The sequence below is a fragment of the Borostomias antarcticus genome (assembly GCF_949987555.1).
Source record: "Borostomias antarcticus genome assembly, chromosome: 16".
In the NCBI taxonomy this organism is placed as follows: Eukaryota; Metazoa; Chordata; class Actinopteri; order Stomiiformes; family Stomiidae; genus Borostomias; species Borostomias antarcticus.
The window spans coordinates 12616478-12634542 of NC_140249.1; the positions used below are offsets into that span (position 1 = coordinate 12616478).

The following is an 18065-nucleotide window of genomic DNA, read 5'->3' on the forward strand; positions in this document are numbered from 1 at the left end:
CTAAATCATCTTTCGGTGAGAAGGGCGGGGGAGGTGACAAACGGCGGCAGGTGATTGGCTCTGCCAACCGTGTGGACGGGAAAGTGAACCTCTCTAGACGCACGCGGAAGCTCCTTGGCTTGTCTCCAGGCCTCCAGTCCTGCACCATGTTATATGGTCAACTGCTAAATGGGCTCCACTTACAGTATATAGTGCTTTTACCCAAAGCGCTTCACAATGGCCTCTCCTTCACCCACACACACACATTCACACACCGATGGCGGCAGCTGCCATGCACAGTGCTAGCCTGCTCACTGGGAGCAATTGGGGGTTCAGTGTCTTGCCCAAGGACACTTCGGCATGTGGACAGGAGGAGCCGGGATTCAAACTGCCGACCCTACGATCATGCTTTGACCTGGTCTATTAGGTAAACTCATTAAAATATATTTGCCATGTCTCTGCTCTTTTCATTCCTTAAGCTACTTTGTGAATTCTCCAGCTGCTCCAAGCTGTCTGAGGACCGGACCCAGATGGGTTAGAGGAGAGTGGCCTCTGGTTGACCTCTCCTTCCCCTTGTCTGGGCCTGCCCTCAGGCTTGAGCTCCTCTGTGTTCCTCTGAGCCAAGCCTGATCTCTCTCTCGCTCTCTCTCTCTCTCTCTCTCTCTCTCCCTCTCTCTCTCTCGCTCTTTCTCTCTCTCTCGCTCTCTCTCGCTCGCTCTCTCGCTCTCTCTCTCCCTCTCTCTCTCTCTCTCCCTCTCTCACTCTCTCTCCCTCTCACTCGCTCGCTCTCTCTCTCTCGCTGTCTCTCTCTCTCTCTCTCTCTCTCTCCCTCTCTCTCTCTCACTCTCTCTCTCCCTCTCTCTCTCTCGCTCTCTCTTGCTCTCTCTCTCTCTAGAAAACAGCGCCTCCTCCATATTAAGCAGCTCCCAATAATGGCTGAAACTGAGCAGTACCAGTACCTCACTAGCTGCTTGGTCCTTCACCTACGGTCCTAACTCCTCCCAATCCTCCAAACCCTAACTCCTCTCCATCCTCCAAACCCTAACTCCTCCCCATCCTCCAAACCCTAACTCCTCCCCATCCTCCCAAACCCTAACTCCTCCCCATCCTCCAAACCCTAACTCCTCCCCATCCTCCAAACCCTAACTCCTCCCCATCCTCCAAACCCTAACTCCTCCCCATTGTTACGGCTCCGCCTGGGCGCTCTCCAGCTCCCACCACCGTTTCCGCAGCGCGCACGCCACGGCCTTCCACTTCAGCGCGCGCTCTGCGCGCCCTCCGACGTAATTAGCCCCGCACACCTGAACACGGTTCCGCTAACGAGCTCCGAGGGCGCGGCTCACCTGCTGCCACTACTCATCCAATCACCTCCCCTATAAGAACCCGGTCTTCCCAACGTTCGTCGCCAGTTCTTCCCTAAGATTCCTTGTGGCAAGTTGTGGTTTTCTGAAGTTCCCGTGCTAGTAGTTGTCATAGTTGTTTTTTTTCCCTTTTACTCATTCTACTCTCCACTCCTCCAGATTCCGGTTTGTTTGCTGCTCTTTTCCTGGACTGACACACGGCTTCCCCGACCCATTCTCCCCGGACCTCGACCACGGCTTGGATTACGTTTTCTGGACTTTGTTTGTTGATCGATTGACCCCTGCCTGAACTTGACTACCCTTTTGCCTTGCCCTCTGTACTGCCGCTTTATATTAAACCGCCCTCTGGGCTTGGAACTGTCCGTCTGTGTCCGTGGTCCTGCGTTTGGGTCAGCTAGCCAACCAGCCCCCTTACACCCATCCTCCAAACCCTAACTCCTCCCCATCCTCCAAACCCTTACTCCTCCCCATCCTCCCAAACCCTAACTCCTCCCCATCCGTCAAACTCTAACTCCTCCCCATCCTCCCAAACCCTAACTCCTCCCCATCCTCCCAAACCCTAACTCCTCCCCATCCTTCAAACCCTTACTCCTCCCCATCCTCCAAACCCTAACTCCTCCCCATCCTCCAAACCCTAACTCCTCCCTGTTCCTGCTCACATTCATAATGCTGCTCCCCGCCAGCTGCCTGTCTCTGCCAGGCCCCGTTCCCATTAATCAAACTGTTGTTGACTTGATCAATAACAACTCAATTAGTAAACACATGGAGAAGGGGGTCTCTCAGGGGTCTCTCAGGGGGCTTCTGCCTGTTTGTTACACAGACATCTGCAGCCCGGTCCCTGTCAGCCAGGGAGATGTTTTGCGTCTCTGTCCTATCAGCACAGGCGTGGAGGATCGCTGCAATCTGTCATGTGGTGCCCACAGAATATGACGGGCCACTATTCTATCTGCAGTCCAACCCCCTCAAAGGTTGAATGAATGAATACATATTGCAATCACCATTACCTGTTATAGCCCAATACCTATGCTGCCTGTTCGCAGCAATGCCTCAGCTAATAATTCCCCTTGTCTTCTGTGGGTAAATACCGTGCGTGTGTGTGTGCGTGTGTGTTTGTGTGTGTGTGTGTGTGCGTGTGTGCGTGTGTGTGTGTGTGTGTGTGTGCGTGTTTGTGTGTGTGTGTGTGTGTGTGTGTGTGTGCGTCAGGCTGCCCCTGGCTGTGTGTCTAATGACTTTGCTGGCAGAGCGGCCGTATCGAGGGGCCCCATGGTGATAAAAGCAGATTATTCCTCTGGATGAATTTAAACAAGAGTCATCTCAGGCAAATACGCTTCTATCTACAGAGACACTAACACAAATAAACCCTTAATTACCCTTCACTCATAATATAGACAAGTAGACAAGAGTGGGAGGATAAATGGACTTGATTATCCAGCATGTTTGAAAGGATGAAAGCATAACACAACTGGATTGAAATAAAGATCAAGTATGCCTGCATTGTCATGTTTTAATTGCTACATTGTTAAAAAGTTGTTAAAAAGTTAACTTCTCTTATTTCAAGCAGTTTTTTAATAGATGTTTTAATTTTAGAAAGTATTCATATATATCAGGGGAGAAATACACACACTTGACCACACACAATTTAGAAGACATCATAATAATACACGTATAAATAAAATGAATTATTATTATTTGATTCCTTTACTTAGCTAACCAAAAGTATATCAGTTTCCATGATCATTCCAAACAGCACACCCAGGTGGTGAAGTAAGCTGTGTAGGTTCATGAGCTCTCTACTGCCCTTTGTAGTGCTAGTGGGCCATGATGTTGGCGACACCTGATTGGTCTAAATCTCATGCTACGAATGGATACACACACAAAACATACTTGTCACGTATCCGCTTACGTTTTATTTGTAGTTTTTGTCCTATTAAAATGAATGATGGAATTTTCAGTTGTTTGAGTGGTGGCAGTTGGTGATTTAAAATTATCCACACATTTTGTAAACTGCCACTAGGCTTACTCCTACTTTCACATACAGTATTAGTCGCTGCCCATCTTTCGCCGCAGGCTCAAAACTCACCTCTTCAAGAGGTACTACCACGACCCTCCCTCTTAAGCATCTATTGTATTTATACGTTGGTACTCTTGCACTTTGGCTTCAGCACTAGATTGTGCTCTTAGTCACTTGTTTAGAAGATGGATAATATCTCTTATAATATCTATTATACTTGTGAGCTTTGGCGAATAGTACACTGACTAGGCTACCTACGTTAAATGCATTTTTTGTAAGTCGCTTTGGATAATAGCGTCTGCTAAATGATTGTAATGTAATATAATATTATAGACCAAATGTTCAGATTTTCACACTTTCACTCACTTTCAAATATTTAAGCGATGCCATTTATAATTTTTGAAATATTTAGTGCTGTTTAAAACCATGCCCACGTTTCACACTAATGGTGGAATGATCAGAGCTCCACGCCAGCGGCCACTGCTCATTCAGACCCGCGTTCTAACGCGCTCATTCAGACCCGCGTTCTAACGCTCTCATTCAGACCCGTGTTCTAACATGCTCATTCAGACCCGCGTTCTAACGTGCTCATTCAGACCCGCGTTCTAACGTGCTCATTCAGACCCGCGTTCTAACGTGCTCATTCAGACCCGCGTTCTAACGTGCTCATTCAGACCCGCGTTCTAACGTGCTCATTCAGACCTGCGTTCTAACGTGTCACAACTCCTGTTTTTAAGCTACATGGACATATTATACTGTATCTAGAAATAATCACCAGGCTCCCAGGAATCCTACGGTGTAAATATCTAAGTTTACATTACATGTTACATTTATGTATTAATTTACAGTAGCTGTCTGAAGCGGGCCATGCTTTCCTCATGCTTGCCCTCACACACACACACACACACACACACACACACACACACACACACACACACACACACACACACATTTCAGATTCTGATTCCTTTATTGTTCATCTTTGTACAGTACATGTGCAGGGGACTAAAATTCTTAGGTTGTGGCTCCTCAACGTGATAGTATCAACATGAATAAGAACACAAGATGATGCTCCTGCAGGCAGTAGTACAGTAGGACAGTAGGACAGTGTCCCTGGACCACCTGACTGAGGGGACACAGATGGAGAGGGGGACAGGAGGACCCACGTGAGTCTGTAGAGAGGTGATGCACGTTTGAGGTGAGCGTTTGTGTGTCTGTTGGTGTGTGTGTGTGTGTGTGTGTGTGTATGTGTGTGTGTGTGTGTGTGAAGGTTAACCTCTTTTTTCAGATCAGCTGCCTGTCTTCAGGAGTCTCCAGTTGTAGAGAGGTGATGTGCATCTGAGGTGAGATTTGTGTGTGTGTGTGTGTGTGTGTGTGTGTGTGTGTGTGTGTGTGTGTGTGTGTGTGTGTGAGGGTTAACCTCTTTTTTTCTGATCAGCTGCCTGTCTCCCAGGTGTCAGTGTGTGTCTGTTGGGATCCCCTCACCAGGGTATAAATACCATGGCGTGAACACAGAGATCCTTCTGTTGGAGCGGCAATCCCACGCAGGAGACACACCAGGCCCAGAAACCCAAAGAAACACACACACACACACACACCAGTGTGGCAGACCGTGGCTCCCAGGGCTCCAGCGGCTCCCTGGCCCTCGCCGTGCGCCCATGCAGAGAGAAACCCTCAGGGGACACGACACCAGCTGAGACTGACAAACAAGGTAAAGACCCAGCTGACACAGACACACACACACACACACACACACACACACACACACACACACACACACACACACACACACACACACACAGGCTCAGATGTTTGTCTATGGGGAGAGTTCAACAGAGAGAGAGAGAGAGAGAGTTCTGTGGTGTAGGGAGGCCTGCCAGACTCGACCCAGGGAGAACACGTAGCGGGAATCCTGGAGGAATGGAGACAGGGCCAGCAGGCCTGGCAGAGCACCCTAGGGGTGCGATGGTGAGTCAGCCTGGGGAGCTAGTGAGACACGTTTGATAGATTCATCCAATCAGGAAAGATTCATCCAATCAGGTTTGCTGGAACAATGGAATGTGCAAGAGTGTTTGTTTTGAAACAAATTCTGTCTAAAATGTAACGATATGTACTGTAGGTCTTTGTAATGTCTACTGTAGTTAACACCAAAGTCTTGCCTGTTCTACTTCTTGGTTAATCAGTTAATATTTCTTTAGACGTTTCCAGCTTAACATTTAGTCACAGCAGCTCCTGGGGTTCTAATTCAGGCTCCAGCCAAGAAAGTGGCTGATATGACTGACTGATCTAACTGACTGAGCTAACCGACTGATCTAACTGACTGATCTAACCGACTGATCTAACTGACTGATCTAACTGACTGATCTAACTGACTGATCTAACCGACTGATCTAACTGACTGATCTAACTGGCTGATATGACTGACTGATCTAACTGGCTGATCTAACTGGCTGATCTAACTGGCTGATATGACTGACTGATCTAAATGACTGATCTAACTGGCTGATCTAACTGGCTGATCTAACTGACTGATCTAACTGACTGATCTAACTGGCTGATCTAACTGGCTGATCTAACTGATTGACAGCCTGGCAGGGCTGAGGTGCCCATTAACAAAGACGTTGCGTCCAAGGGGGAAAAATATCCAACAGCTCCTTGAGCGATGGGCTTGGCGAGAAGAGAAATTAAGTTTTTGCGTGTTTTATCGATCCCAGAATGCTTGTCTCATGCATTTTGCAGAAGATCTAAATGCCACTTATGGTATAATATAGCTCTGTGGATCATGGCTATAGTCAAGGGATTCCAGAGTTCTTTGTACATGCATTCCAGATGAACCAAGTAAAGCTTCTACTTAGCTTGTGTGTCATGGGCTGTGGGACTGAGAGGACATCCTGAAAATATCGGAGGATTTTGATTTTGTCCACGTAAATGTCTTCTCTATATCCTCCGAGTGCAGTCTGCCTATCAGTGAATCTCTTGCCAGTGGGTCAGTCTCAAGCCTCTCCTGCTCCCCAGGGCCTGAGGGCGCTGAGGTGATGAGGGAGCCGGACGCGCCCCGGAGCTCCATGCCAGACGAGCTCTGCCACCCCCACTTCAAGTTCTCTGACTGGAAGTTCAAGCTGTTCCGGGTCAGGTCAATGGAGAAGGCCCCTCTACCAGGCGACGCGCCGCCCGAGGCGGACCCCCCCCAGACCAGGCCCCCGGGGGAGAGTGCTCAGGAGGAGGAGGAGGAGGAGGAGGAGGGTCTGCCAGGGAGCGTGATGAAGCTGTGCCTAGGGGGCAAGAGCAAGGAGAACGTGGAGGGTCCGGGGAGGAGGGTGGATCTGAAACTGCAGGAGATGGACACACACATGAACCACCTCAGGTTAGTGAACGCACACACACACACACACACACACACACACACACACACACACACACACACACATACACACACATACACGCACACACATACACTCACATCACCTCTCTACAACTGGAGCAAACACTGAAACAGACTGTCAGTGACCAGATTGGAGTGTGTATCTGTGTCTGATGTCCCTGCTTGTCCACAGGTGCCTGTGCCGTCTCTGTGGCGTGGCCCTGAGCAAAGCCAAGGGCCCAGAGCGCCAGGTGGAGGGGCCCCTGGACGAGGCGAGCCGGGGCGCCCTGCGCAGGATGGGCTGCAAGGCCACCGCCTGGCCAGAGGTCATCCTCAAGGTCTTCAAGGTAGACGTGACGGGGGACACGGAGACCGTCCACCCTCCGTCCTTCTGCCACCGCTGCTGGACGGCTGCCATGCGGGGCGGCGGCTTCTGCAGCTTCTCCCGGACCAGGGTCCCGGCGTGGGGGCCGCACTCCTCCCTCTGCCCCCTCTGCCCCCCGGGGAGACCCTTCCTCCAGCGCAGGGGGAGGAAGCGGAGGAAGCCCCCCCGCGGAGCGCAGCGTCTGGCTAAGAGGAGCAAGCGGGAGCAGCGCGAGGGCGCAGCCGCGGGGGAGAGGAGGGCGGGGAACGCCCGGGCCAGACCTGACGTCCAGAGGGCCCAGTGGGCCCAGACCATCACCAGCTGCCAGAAGAAGCACCTCGGCGCTGGCCTCCTCTCCGAGGATCTCCCCGTCGACTTCCGCAACGCCGTGGTCTGCCGGGTGTGCGACCACCTGCTCTCGGACCCGGTCCAGGCCCCCTGCGGGCACCTCTTCTGCCGCGGCTGCATCCTGGAGTACGGCCGCGCCCTGGGCGCCATCTGCCCAGCGTGCGCCCTGCCGTGCCCCCCGGCCCACCTGACCGCGCCTGCCGAGGCCTTCCTCTCCGCCCTGCGCTCCCTGCCCCTGCTCTGCCCTAGGGAGGGCTGTGGGGAGAGGGTGGGCCTGGACCGCTTCAGGGCGCACTGTCTCGCCCACTGGCTGGACCAAGAGCAGGAGGACTGGGCGGCGCCACCGGAGGAGTCCCTGGACAACTACCTGCCCGTCAACAAGGGAGGACGCCCCCGCCAGCACCTGCTGTCCCTGACGCGGCGCGCTCAGAAGCACCGCCTGAGGGACCTGAGGACCCAGGTGAAGGCGTTTACGGACAAGGAGGAGGGAGGAGACGTCAGATCTGTGTGTCTGACGCTGTTCCTGCTGGCGCTGAGGGCGGGGAATGAGCACCGGCAGGCCGACGAGCTGGAGGCCCTGATGCAAGGTGAGGGCTCAAGGGCTCCAACGCCAGCTACGCTACAAACTCACCCTCCTTGGCGAGCTCTGGCCATTATGCCTGCAGCTCTGACTGGGTCACTAATGCACATCACAGGCAAACCATAGAAGATAACTCACAGACCATTAGTCAGATCTATGAAGGACAAGGGGGAACCACCCCTCTCTCTCTCTCTCTCTCTCTCTCTCTATCACACACACATACAGACACACACACACACACACACACACACACACACACACACACACACACACACACACACACACACACACAAAATACCAGTCCATGTAGGGATCCTGTCAGAATCAAAACAACACCCCCAGCTCGTGTATCTGCGAGCGCAGGCAGCCCTGTCCTCTCCTCTGGGGAACGGGGGCCAGCTGGTGCTTGTTTTCAGCTGCAGCCATACATCATCGCAGCCAATACATCTGCTGATTCCCCCCCTGTCCCCTTCTAACGCTCATAATAATGGCAAATTAGGATGCGCCACATTCTACAATTATCATCAAAGTGTTAGAGTATGCTGGGTGACTGTGGTTGATGGCACCGTACTGAGAAAACCCATTTTGGTATGGGTGCTGAATATAAAAATCTCTCCCTCTCCACCTCTCCCCCTCCTTTGCTTTCTTTTTCTCTGCTTCTGTTCTTCTCTCCCTGCAGGCCGAGGCTTTGGTTTGCACCCCGCCGTGTGCCTGGCCATCCGGGTCAACACCTTTCTGAGCTGCAGCCAGTACCATAAGATGTACCGCACCGTGAAGGCCACCAGCGGGCGCCAGATCTTCCAGCCGCTGCACACCCTGCGCCACGCGGAGAAGGAGCTCCTCCCCGGCTACCACCCCTTCGAGTGGCAGCCGGCCCTCCGCGGCGTGTCGTCGTCCTGCCAGGTGGGCATCATCGATGGGCTGTCGGGCTGGGCCGCCTCGGTGGACGACTGCCCGGCGGACACCGTCGCCCGGCGCTTCCGCTACGATGTGGCGCTGGCGTCGGCGCTGAAGGACCTGGAGGAGGACATCGTGGAGGGGCTGCGGGAGCGCGGCCTGGAGGACAGCGCCTGCACGGCGGGCTTCAGCGTGATGGTCAAGGAGTCCTGCGACGGCATGGGGGACGTCAACGAGAAGCACGGCGGAGGGCCGGCGGTGCCGGAGAAGGCCGTGCGCTTCTCCTTCACCGTCATGTCCGTCTCCGTCCAGGCCGAGGGCGCGGACGAGGCCGTCACCGTCTTCCGGGAGTCCAAGCCCAACTCCGAGCTGTCCTGCAAGCCCCTGTGCCTGATGTTCGTGGACGAGTCCGACCACGAGACGCTGACGGCCATCCTGGGGCCCGTGGTGGCTGAGAGGGACGCCATGAAGAGCAGCCGCCTCATCCTGTCGCTGGGGGGCCTCCCTCGCTCTTTCCGCTTCCACTTCAGGGGTACGGGCTACGACGAGAAGATGGTACGCGAGATGGAGGGGCTGGAGGCCTCGGGCTCCACGTACATCTGCACCCTCTGCGACTCCACCCGGGCGGAGGCCTCCCACAACATGGTGCTCCACTCCATCACCCGTAGCCACGACGAGAACGTGGAGCGCTACGAGATCTGGAGGACCAACCCCTACTCGGAGAGCGCAGACGAGCTACGGGACCGGGTGAAGGGCGTCTCGGCCAAGCCCTTCATGGAGACCCAGCCCACCCTGGACGCCCTGCACTGTGACATCGGCAACGCCACCGAGTTCTACAAGATCTTCCAGGACGAGATCGGGGAGGTGCACCAGAGGCCCAGCCCCAGCCGGGAGGAGCGGCGCGGCTGGCGCGCAGCGCTGGACAAGCAGCTGAGGAGGAAGATGAAGCTGAGGCCGGTGATGAGGATGAACGGGAACTACGCCCGCCGGCTGATGACCGTGGAGGCGGTGGAGGCGGTGTGCGAGCTGGTCCCCTCGGAGCCGCGGCGGGAGGCCCTCCGGGAGCTGATGGCGCTCTACCTCCAGATGAAGCCCGTGTGGCGCTCCACCTGCCCGGCCCGGGAATGCCCCGACCAGCTGTGTGGCTACAGCTTCAACTCCCAGAGATTCGCCGAGCTCCTCTCCTCCACCTTCAAGTACAGGTACGACGGCAAGATCACCAACTACCTCCACAAGACGCTGGCCCACGTGCCGGAGATCGTGGAGCGGGACGGCTCCATCGGGGCCTGGGCCAGCGAGGGGAACGAGTCCGGCAACAAGCTGTTCAGGCGCTTCCGCAAGATGAACGCCCGGCAGTCCAAGGCCTTCGAACTGGAGGACGTGCTGAAACACCACTGGCTCTACACCTCCAAGTACCTGCAGAAGTTCATGGAAGCTCACAGAGACTCCGAAAGGGCTCTGCAGGCCACCATCGACCCAGTGGAGAGTCCCGATGATCCCGACCCGTCCCTGGATGTCCAAGATTTTTGATATGATGGTGGCATCCTGACAGGGTACTGGACCTGACAGGAGAGAAGCAGTTTGATCTGATACTGTATTTAAGTATATGCATTGCAATAATACATTTATGTTCATTAGTTAGACTTTGAGATGGTGGAGGTGTTTCCATTATGGAGGAGAGGGATGCGAAGCACGTTCTGGAAGACATGCATGATTAATTGCACTTTTCCATTAATCTATCATAATTTTCAGGGATTTCAAGAAAATCTTTCTGTCTTCAATGATCCATTTAATTATTTTACATAATCTCTAATCGGATTACTGGATATATAATGTCCTTCTGCTTTTTATGTGTTTTATACTTTTATACTTTCATTACATTTGTAATTAAAGATTTCAGTACAGATAGTGGGGAACATGGGAAAATGGGGGACAAGGAGGACTTCCTTCCTGGTGCTTTAGTTTTACAGGAAGTGTTTTGTGTTCTATCCTGGGCTGCCTGTGAAATATGAGCCAGTTTATTGTATTGCAGGGTTATGACACACTCATGAATTTATACGGAGAGGTTATTTATGGAAAAAGATGAAAGCACAGTAAGTCATTCCAGGAAAATTGTGTTAAAAGAGCCACATTTATGATCACTGTATTAATTTATCACTTGGGCTGGAACAAAATGGAATCACGGAGACTCAAATTGTCTTTGTTTCTGAGTGCCTTCTGGAAATGATGACTTTAGCGCTTTATGTGTGGGTCCCTGAGGGGCAGAAAAGATGCCAGATGACTTTGAAACCATCTTATCTGTTTTAGTGTTTGCACAGTGAATGCGAAACGATACTGCTCGACCTCTTTTGGTGAAATAAAGGATATGACCTTTCCTGTGATTGCATGACAATGCTGTAAGGTCATTACGTGGCCTGACTCTGTTGAGGCTGGCGGCCTGAGGAAGGGCTGGATATTTCATTTAATTTCCTTGTTGCCTGGCTCCATTTCTCCCCGGGGGTTTCTGCACAGTCTTTTGCTTTTCAGAGGGAGACAACAGCCACAAGAGAGGCTGATGCAAACTGAACTGATTTTGGTTTGATTGATTGATTTCATTGTCTGTTTCACTACATGAAGTCACTTTTTTTTTATTGATTTATTGGATTAAATGTTGTGATTCTGTTATACTGTGAAGGCTGTAACTGTATGACAAGCAGATACTATGAAATGTACTGTATCATTTTACCATTGTCACAAAATTGTGACGCCACACAGTAACTTCGTTTTTTTCATAATTAATTCTATTTCTGAAATAATGGACAGTGGATGATTATAGTGAAATCACGTTGTCACAGTTCCTCAATCTGCTGGTTCAAGCAGGATTCTGTCATGTTTCAGGGCATTTCACACTCTCTTTTCTAATGACGTATATTCAACTGTAGATGTAAAAAGCACTGTTGTTTTTGTTTTCCTAATGTGTGATTAAATGGAGTAGACCAGAGCGACTCTGTAACAGATTTAGTAATGACGCCAGGGTCCAGGTCACCTCTGATTGTGTTTAAACATGTAAATTGAAGAGCAAATAAATAAATAAAAAACACCTTTTTTGAATTTTTGACTTCAGTCTCACTTGTTATTTTTCAAAAACAATATAAACAAAAACACAGGTATGAGGATTTGATTTATTTTATTAAGTATTTTGTAAAAGGTACAATTTTGCATGGACCAATAAAGCTAATCAATCAAATCAATTCCATTCCGTGTTCAACCGTCACTCAAACAGCCTCCTGAGGAAGCTCTTCTTGGCTGGGGTCATCTTCAGCACGAGGGGGGTCTTCTTGTGCTGCGTCTTCATCGGGGGGCGCCTCAGGGCCAGCGGCGCCGGGCGTGCCGGGGTCCCCTCCTGGCAGGGCAGGCCTCCGTGGTCCAGGCAGAAGTACTTGGCGCTGCCCTGGGACAGCCTGACCAGCAGGCGCTCGGGCAGCTCCATGCAGCGGGCGTGGACCCAGTGGCCCTCCTCCCCCCGGGAGCAGTAGATCATGGCGGGCCGGCGGAGCTCGGTGGAGTAGTAGGGCTCCCAGGTGTTGCGGTCCAGCTGGCAGCCCAGGCAGCATTTGATCCAGTAGCCTGTCTGGGACTCGTCCTCTTCGTCCTCCTCGTTGTAGGCGTCCTCGTCTCCGTCGCTGCCGTCTTCCAGCTCGTGGGGCTCGCGGCCGAAATACAGCTCCTCCGAGTCCTCGAGCGGGGCCGAGTCCTCAAAATCAGTGGACTCCTGGCTGCAGGCCTGGGTGGTGTCCTGCCCCCCTCTCTCCTCCGCCCCTGTCTGGAAGCACACCTGGTAGAAGTAATGGGCTTCGGGCGGGGCAGGCCTCCCCTCGGACGGCACCCCAATCAGGGCCACGCCCTCCCCCAGGCTGCCGCCGAACCAGGTGCGGCTGTGGCTGATGTCACCGGTCCACTGGGGGGGCTCCCTGGGTTCGATGCGGATCCCCGCGTCATCCAGCACCACCCTGCTGCACTCCATCCGCTTCTGGGTCTCGGACTGGTAGCCGCCCAGGACCACATACTCGTGTGCGGGGCCGAGGCGGGTGGCGATGGCGCTGGTGACGGAGATGCCGGCGTCCAGGGTCGTGCAGGAGAGCAGGGGGCTGCCCTGGAGGAGCTCAACGCGCAGGCGGAAGAGCCGCGGCGGCCGGGCGTCGGAGGCGAGGGTGTGCCCCCCCAGGAGGTAGACGCAGTCCCCTCTTGCCAAGGCCAGGTGGAAGGACTGGCCGTCGCTGAGCTCGGGTAAGGCATGGTCCGAGCAGCAGCCCAACTCCAGGTCGATGACGAGCACCCGGGGCGGGCAGTCCACCACGCTGTTCCAGTTCTCCGTGGTCCGCTCCCCCGGCGGCATGTAGGACCTGCCGCCGAACAGGATGCCGGCCCTCTTGCCGTGGCTGTGCACCACGCTGAGGGAGTGGCCGTAGCGCTGGCCCGGCGGCTCCCCGACCAGCTCTTTCTCCTGGCAGCGCAGGGTCACCTTGCGGTTGCAGCCCCGGCTGTCCAGCGTCAGCAGGTAGAGGCCGGCTGAGATCTCGTTGTTGGGCGTGCGGCCCCCGTGGATGAGGTAGCCCTCGGCGTCGCCATCGTGCGGCTCCAGGCGAGCCACGGCCGGGCAGCGCAGGGGCGGGAGGTAGCAGGAGTCATTGGAGAAGGAGATGGGCCGCAGCTTCAGCTCCCCGCGCTTCAGACGGATGCCAAAGACCCCCGTGGGGCAGGAGCGCTTGGGCCAGCCCTTCTGGCCGAACAGGAAGGCCTCCCCGTCCAGCTGCAGCAGGGAGCAGCCAGGCTGGAGGAGGCTGGCGCAGTTCAGCGCAGTCAGCGGTTGTAGGGACATGCTGCCGCTCGCTCTCACAGGTGCCTGCCTGTGTGACAACAACAACAACACAAACAGAATGGTGTCAGATCAGCTCAGCTGGCATTTGTTTTCATTTTTTGGGTGTCAGCTGTTACATGTTTTGATCTCGAGGCATTTAATGCTGATATCCTGGTGATCATTAAATGAGAGAGCTACCATGGTTTTACTACTCGGTCTGACGAGAGTCTGAATGACTGAAATGTTTAATTTTTCCTTTTTTTCAGTTTTTCACTTTGCATTAAAAACAATCCTATTTTTGTATCTGGGATCCCTCGCCATTTTTGTAAGTGTTCCTCGTTTTGATTTTATACTACTGTGTGATAAACATGTTTAGGCCAATATCCCAAATAATTATAGTACTTTTTTCAATATGTTTATCCCCAAACAAATTATAAACAATGAGTACGGAACCATCGAGATATGCGCAACGTTCTTTTCCACGTCAAAATGATGTGACACTTGACGCAGAGGAAAATGTAGTTTTTTTCACTGGTCCTTTATTTATTATTTAGGGATGAAAGACTCATTTCCCAAAAGCCATTGCACAACGTCGTTACCAGGGAGACGATGATCCGTAAACTGTCCTCACTTTTGTGAAACCATTTGCAGCCGAAACGTGAAATTTATAAGGTAACTATCAATTTAATTATAAACAAAAGAATCTCTCCAACTAATATTGATGTTGACTTAGCATGCTGTATAACCTGGCTACGCTAGTCTGGCAATAACAGCAGCTAGCTAGCGTCCAAACGATGAGGGCTATTAGCTGTTAACGTTACGGTAGCTAAAGTTATCTAACGTTACCAGTCAGTTAAACTGAATTGTAGGCTTGCTAGTCAAGCCAGGGCATAAGGACAGTAACGATAGCTAACATTAGGCCGGCACCACTAAGTCAGGGTCTAACTATTCCATTTCTCTCTTCTGTAACAAGCTAGCCAGTTAATGACAGCACAGCAGATGAAGCTAACTTATAGCTAACGTTAGCTAGAACAAAGCAGAATCTCAGTACTGCTTACCTGCCCAGGTAACGTAGCTATTAAGCTGCTTGTCTGCACTTCTTATTGAAGTTGGATATGCTCAGATGAGATCCAACAGTGGCTATTTGCTTTATCGACTTCGTAGCGAATTCAACCTCTGCAGACAGTTTGTGAAGCCTCGTTGACTAGACGAGTGTTGAGGTTAACTGCCTGTGACTAGCAGGTGCGCTACCTCAACTCTCTGATGATAACATCATTCTCTTTGTTCTGACTGGGCAAAGTAGTTACAGAAGTTGGATCTCAAGTTACTTCCTTGAAGTTGGGAAACACTTATCCATTGCCCTCCTCAGCTATTTAGAACGGAGTGGACACAGTATTGAGTGTTGTTGAGGCTATTACTAAATATTAACTAACTATGGTATTTCAGGAAAACTGTTTTCAAACCACGTTATCCCTGCAAAACCATAGTCCTCATTATGTGCTCGGTGAACAGTTCCCTGTGTGTGTTTAACGCCAGCATGCTCAGTCAGTGGGAGTGGGACTCCTGAGCTGATGCATGACTCCCTCATAATAAGCTGTTCTGCTGTTTATGGGACGGGCGGGGGGGGGGGGGGGGGGGGGTAGAGGAACAGGGGGAACCTTTTATACCCCACTCAAGCGTGAATCTCCTGTTTCCACCAAAATTATACCAGCGCAGGCAGGGTGGCAACTGACAAAAACATACTCCCTTCACTTATCTCACACACACACGCACACACACACACACACACATGCGCGCACACACACACACACACACACACTGAGCTGGAGCTGGAAGCAGATGTCTGGTGCTCATTAGCATAATGTTTTTGTGTTTTCTAGGGGGCTTGAGTGCGAGAGAACTCAGTGTGCAAAACAAAGGCTGCAACCGCAAATGCCTGAGAGAGCGGAGGAAATGGAGAGGAGAGGAGAAGAGAGGAGAGGGGAGGAGAGGAGAGCAGAGGAGAGGAGAAGAGAGGAGAGGGGAGGAGAGGAGAGCAGAGGAGAGGAGAAGAGAGCAGAGGAGAGGAGAGGAGAAGAGAAGAGAAGAGAAGAGAAGAGAAGAGAAGAGAAGAGAAGAGAAGAGAAGAGAAGAGAGGAGAGGAGAGCACCTGTGTGAGCTAGAGTTGGGAGGCCAGGGGTGGGAGTGGGGGGGGGGGGGGGGGCAGAACAGAACCTTCCTTTCAACCAGTGAAAGGGATATAAAGCATCCCCTGTCTCTCAGCTGAATAAGCAATGTGGAAATGTGTTTCCCAGCAGTTGAGATCTATTACATCCAATTCAGACCTGAAGAAAATAGACCAGTGTGGCTTTGTTTCCTCTGGGCAGCAGCAGCAGCACAGTCGAACACGCTGACTGCTGTGGATCTGCAGTCGGGATGGGGCCTTGTGTGTGTGTGTGCGTGCGCGCACGTGTGGAGGGGGGGGCTCAGAGGAACCCCAGGCCGTGCACGGTTTTGTGCATAATTGATAGAAGGGAGTAATTACAGTCTAGCAGCAGCACCTGTTCCTGTCCCTCGGCAGCGGCGCCGCCCCGCTCCAGAGCCGGGTGACGGATGAGCCGGTGACAGCTCTGATGTCCCCACCATCACACGGTCGCACGTGTTTATCACTCTTTAATGTTACGTTAATTGCCACCGCCCCCCACGGGGGGCGCCGGTAGTGATTTGAATGGAGCAGAGTGCCAGCTGGGTAATTTCAACTCTGTCTCTCTGGCCAGTGCGGCCACAGCTGTACTGTACTTATCATGTCTTGACAAGTGGCCCCGAACCAGGAGTGCGGTGGCATACTGGAGCTCTCTCTTCTAATCCCATACTGGGGCTCTCTCTTCTAATCCCATACTGGAGCTCTCTCTTCTAATCCCATACTGGAGCTCTCTCTTCTAATCCCATACTGGAGCTCTCTCTTCTAATCCCATACTGGAGCTCTCTCTTCTAATCCCATACTGGGGCTCTCTCTTCTAATCCCATACTGGAGCTCTCTCTTCTAATCCCATACTGGGGCTCTCTCTTCAAATCCCATACTGGGGCTCTCTCTTCTAATCCCATACTGGAGCTCTCTCTTCTAATCCCATACTGGAGCTCTCTCCTCTAATCCCATACTGGAGCTCTCTCTTCTAATCCCATACTGGAGCTCTCTCTTCTAATCCCATACTGGGGCTCTCTCTTCTAATCCCATACTGGAGCTCTCTCTTCTAATCCAATACTGGAGCTCTCTCTTCTAATCCCATACTGGGGCTCTCTCTTCTAATCCCATACTGGAGCTCTCTTCTAATCCCATACTGGAGCTCTCTCTTCTAATCCCATACTGGGGCTCTCTCTTCTAATCCCATACTGGAGCTCTCTCCTCTAATCCCATACTGGAGCTCTCTCTTCTAATCCCATACTGGAGCTCTCTTCTAATCCCATACTGGAGCTCTCTCTTCTAATCCTATACTGGAGCTCTCTTCTAATCCCATACTGGGGCTCTCTCTTCTAATCCCATACTGAAGCTTTCTCTTCTAATCCCATACTGGGGCTCTCTCTTCTAATCCCAACCTGGAGCTCTCTCTTCTAATCCCATACTGGAGCTCTCTCTTCTAATCCCATACTGGAGCTCTCTCTTCTAATCCCACCCCGACTCCACAAATCGCTCCAGCTCTGTTCCACTTTGCCTCTTTCTGTTCAATGAACGATTTAATTAATTAATTTACTCAACAGATGTTAAAATGCACAGGTTTTAAAAGCCTGTTTGTATCGTCCGCTGTTCATCTCTCATTCTCTGTCCCTTCACTGTTCCTTCTCCTCTCTCCCAACTCAACCGTCCCTTTCTCTTTCTTTCTTTCTTTCTTTCTTTCTTTCTTTCTTTCTTTCTTTCTTTCTTTCTTTCTTTCTTTCTTTCTTTCTTTCTTTCTTTCTTTCTTTCTTTCTTTCTTTCTTTCTTTCTTTCTCTCTCTCTTTCTCTCTCTCATGCCAGGGGTGGAGAGGGGCTCAGGCAGCCCTCCTCCTGGACGGTGCTGGATGGTGCTGGACGCCCTGCAGAGCTTCTTTGGCTCCTCCAAGCAGTCCCATGAGCAGCTCCTCTCTCCAGTCAGGCGTCAGGGCCGGACGGACAGCTGTGCCCTCGGGCCGTGCCCCTCTCCCAGGCGAGACGGAGAGAGAGAGAGGGGGAGACGGAGCGGTAGATGGCGTGGAGGAGGAAGAGAGCTGGCTGAGGGAGCGTGATGGCGTCCTGGCCGCCGACCGGGGGGAGGTTAGTGCCCCGTGGATGTCTCTCTATCTGAGAGAGAGGGAGAGGGAGAGAAAGGGAGAG

General features: G+C 52.3%; 2 protein-coding genes across 2 annotated transcripts; one reads left to right on the top strand and one right to left on the bottom strand.

Moving 5' to 3' along the window:
* Positions 1-6386: 6386 nt before the first annotated feature.
* Positions 6387-10431, top strand: rag1 (recombination activating 1; the record flags this gene model as incomplete). The annotated part of the gene is made up of 3 exons (XM_084451305.1): positions 6387-6715; positions 6906-8011; positions 8684-10431. 3 exons carry the CDS (start codon positions 6387-6389, stop codon positions 10429-10431), a joined length of 3183 nt encoding a protein of 1060 aa, XP_084307431.1.
* Positions 10432-12151: 1720 nt separating this feature from the next.
* On the bottom strand, positions 12152-13759 carry rag2 (recombination activating gene 2; the record flags this gene model as incomplete). The annotated part of the gene is made up of 1 exon (XM_084451110.1): positions 12152-13759. One exon carries the CDS (start codon positions 13757-13759, stop codon positions 12152-12154), a length of 1608 nt encoding a protein of 535 aa, XP_084307236.1.
* Between the last annotated feature and the right edge of the window lie 4306 nt (positions 13760-18065).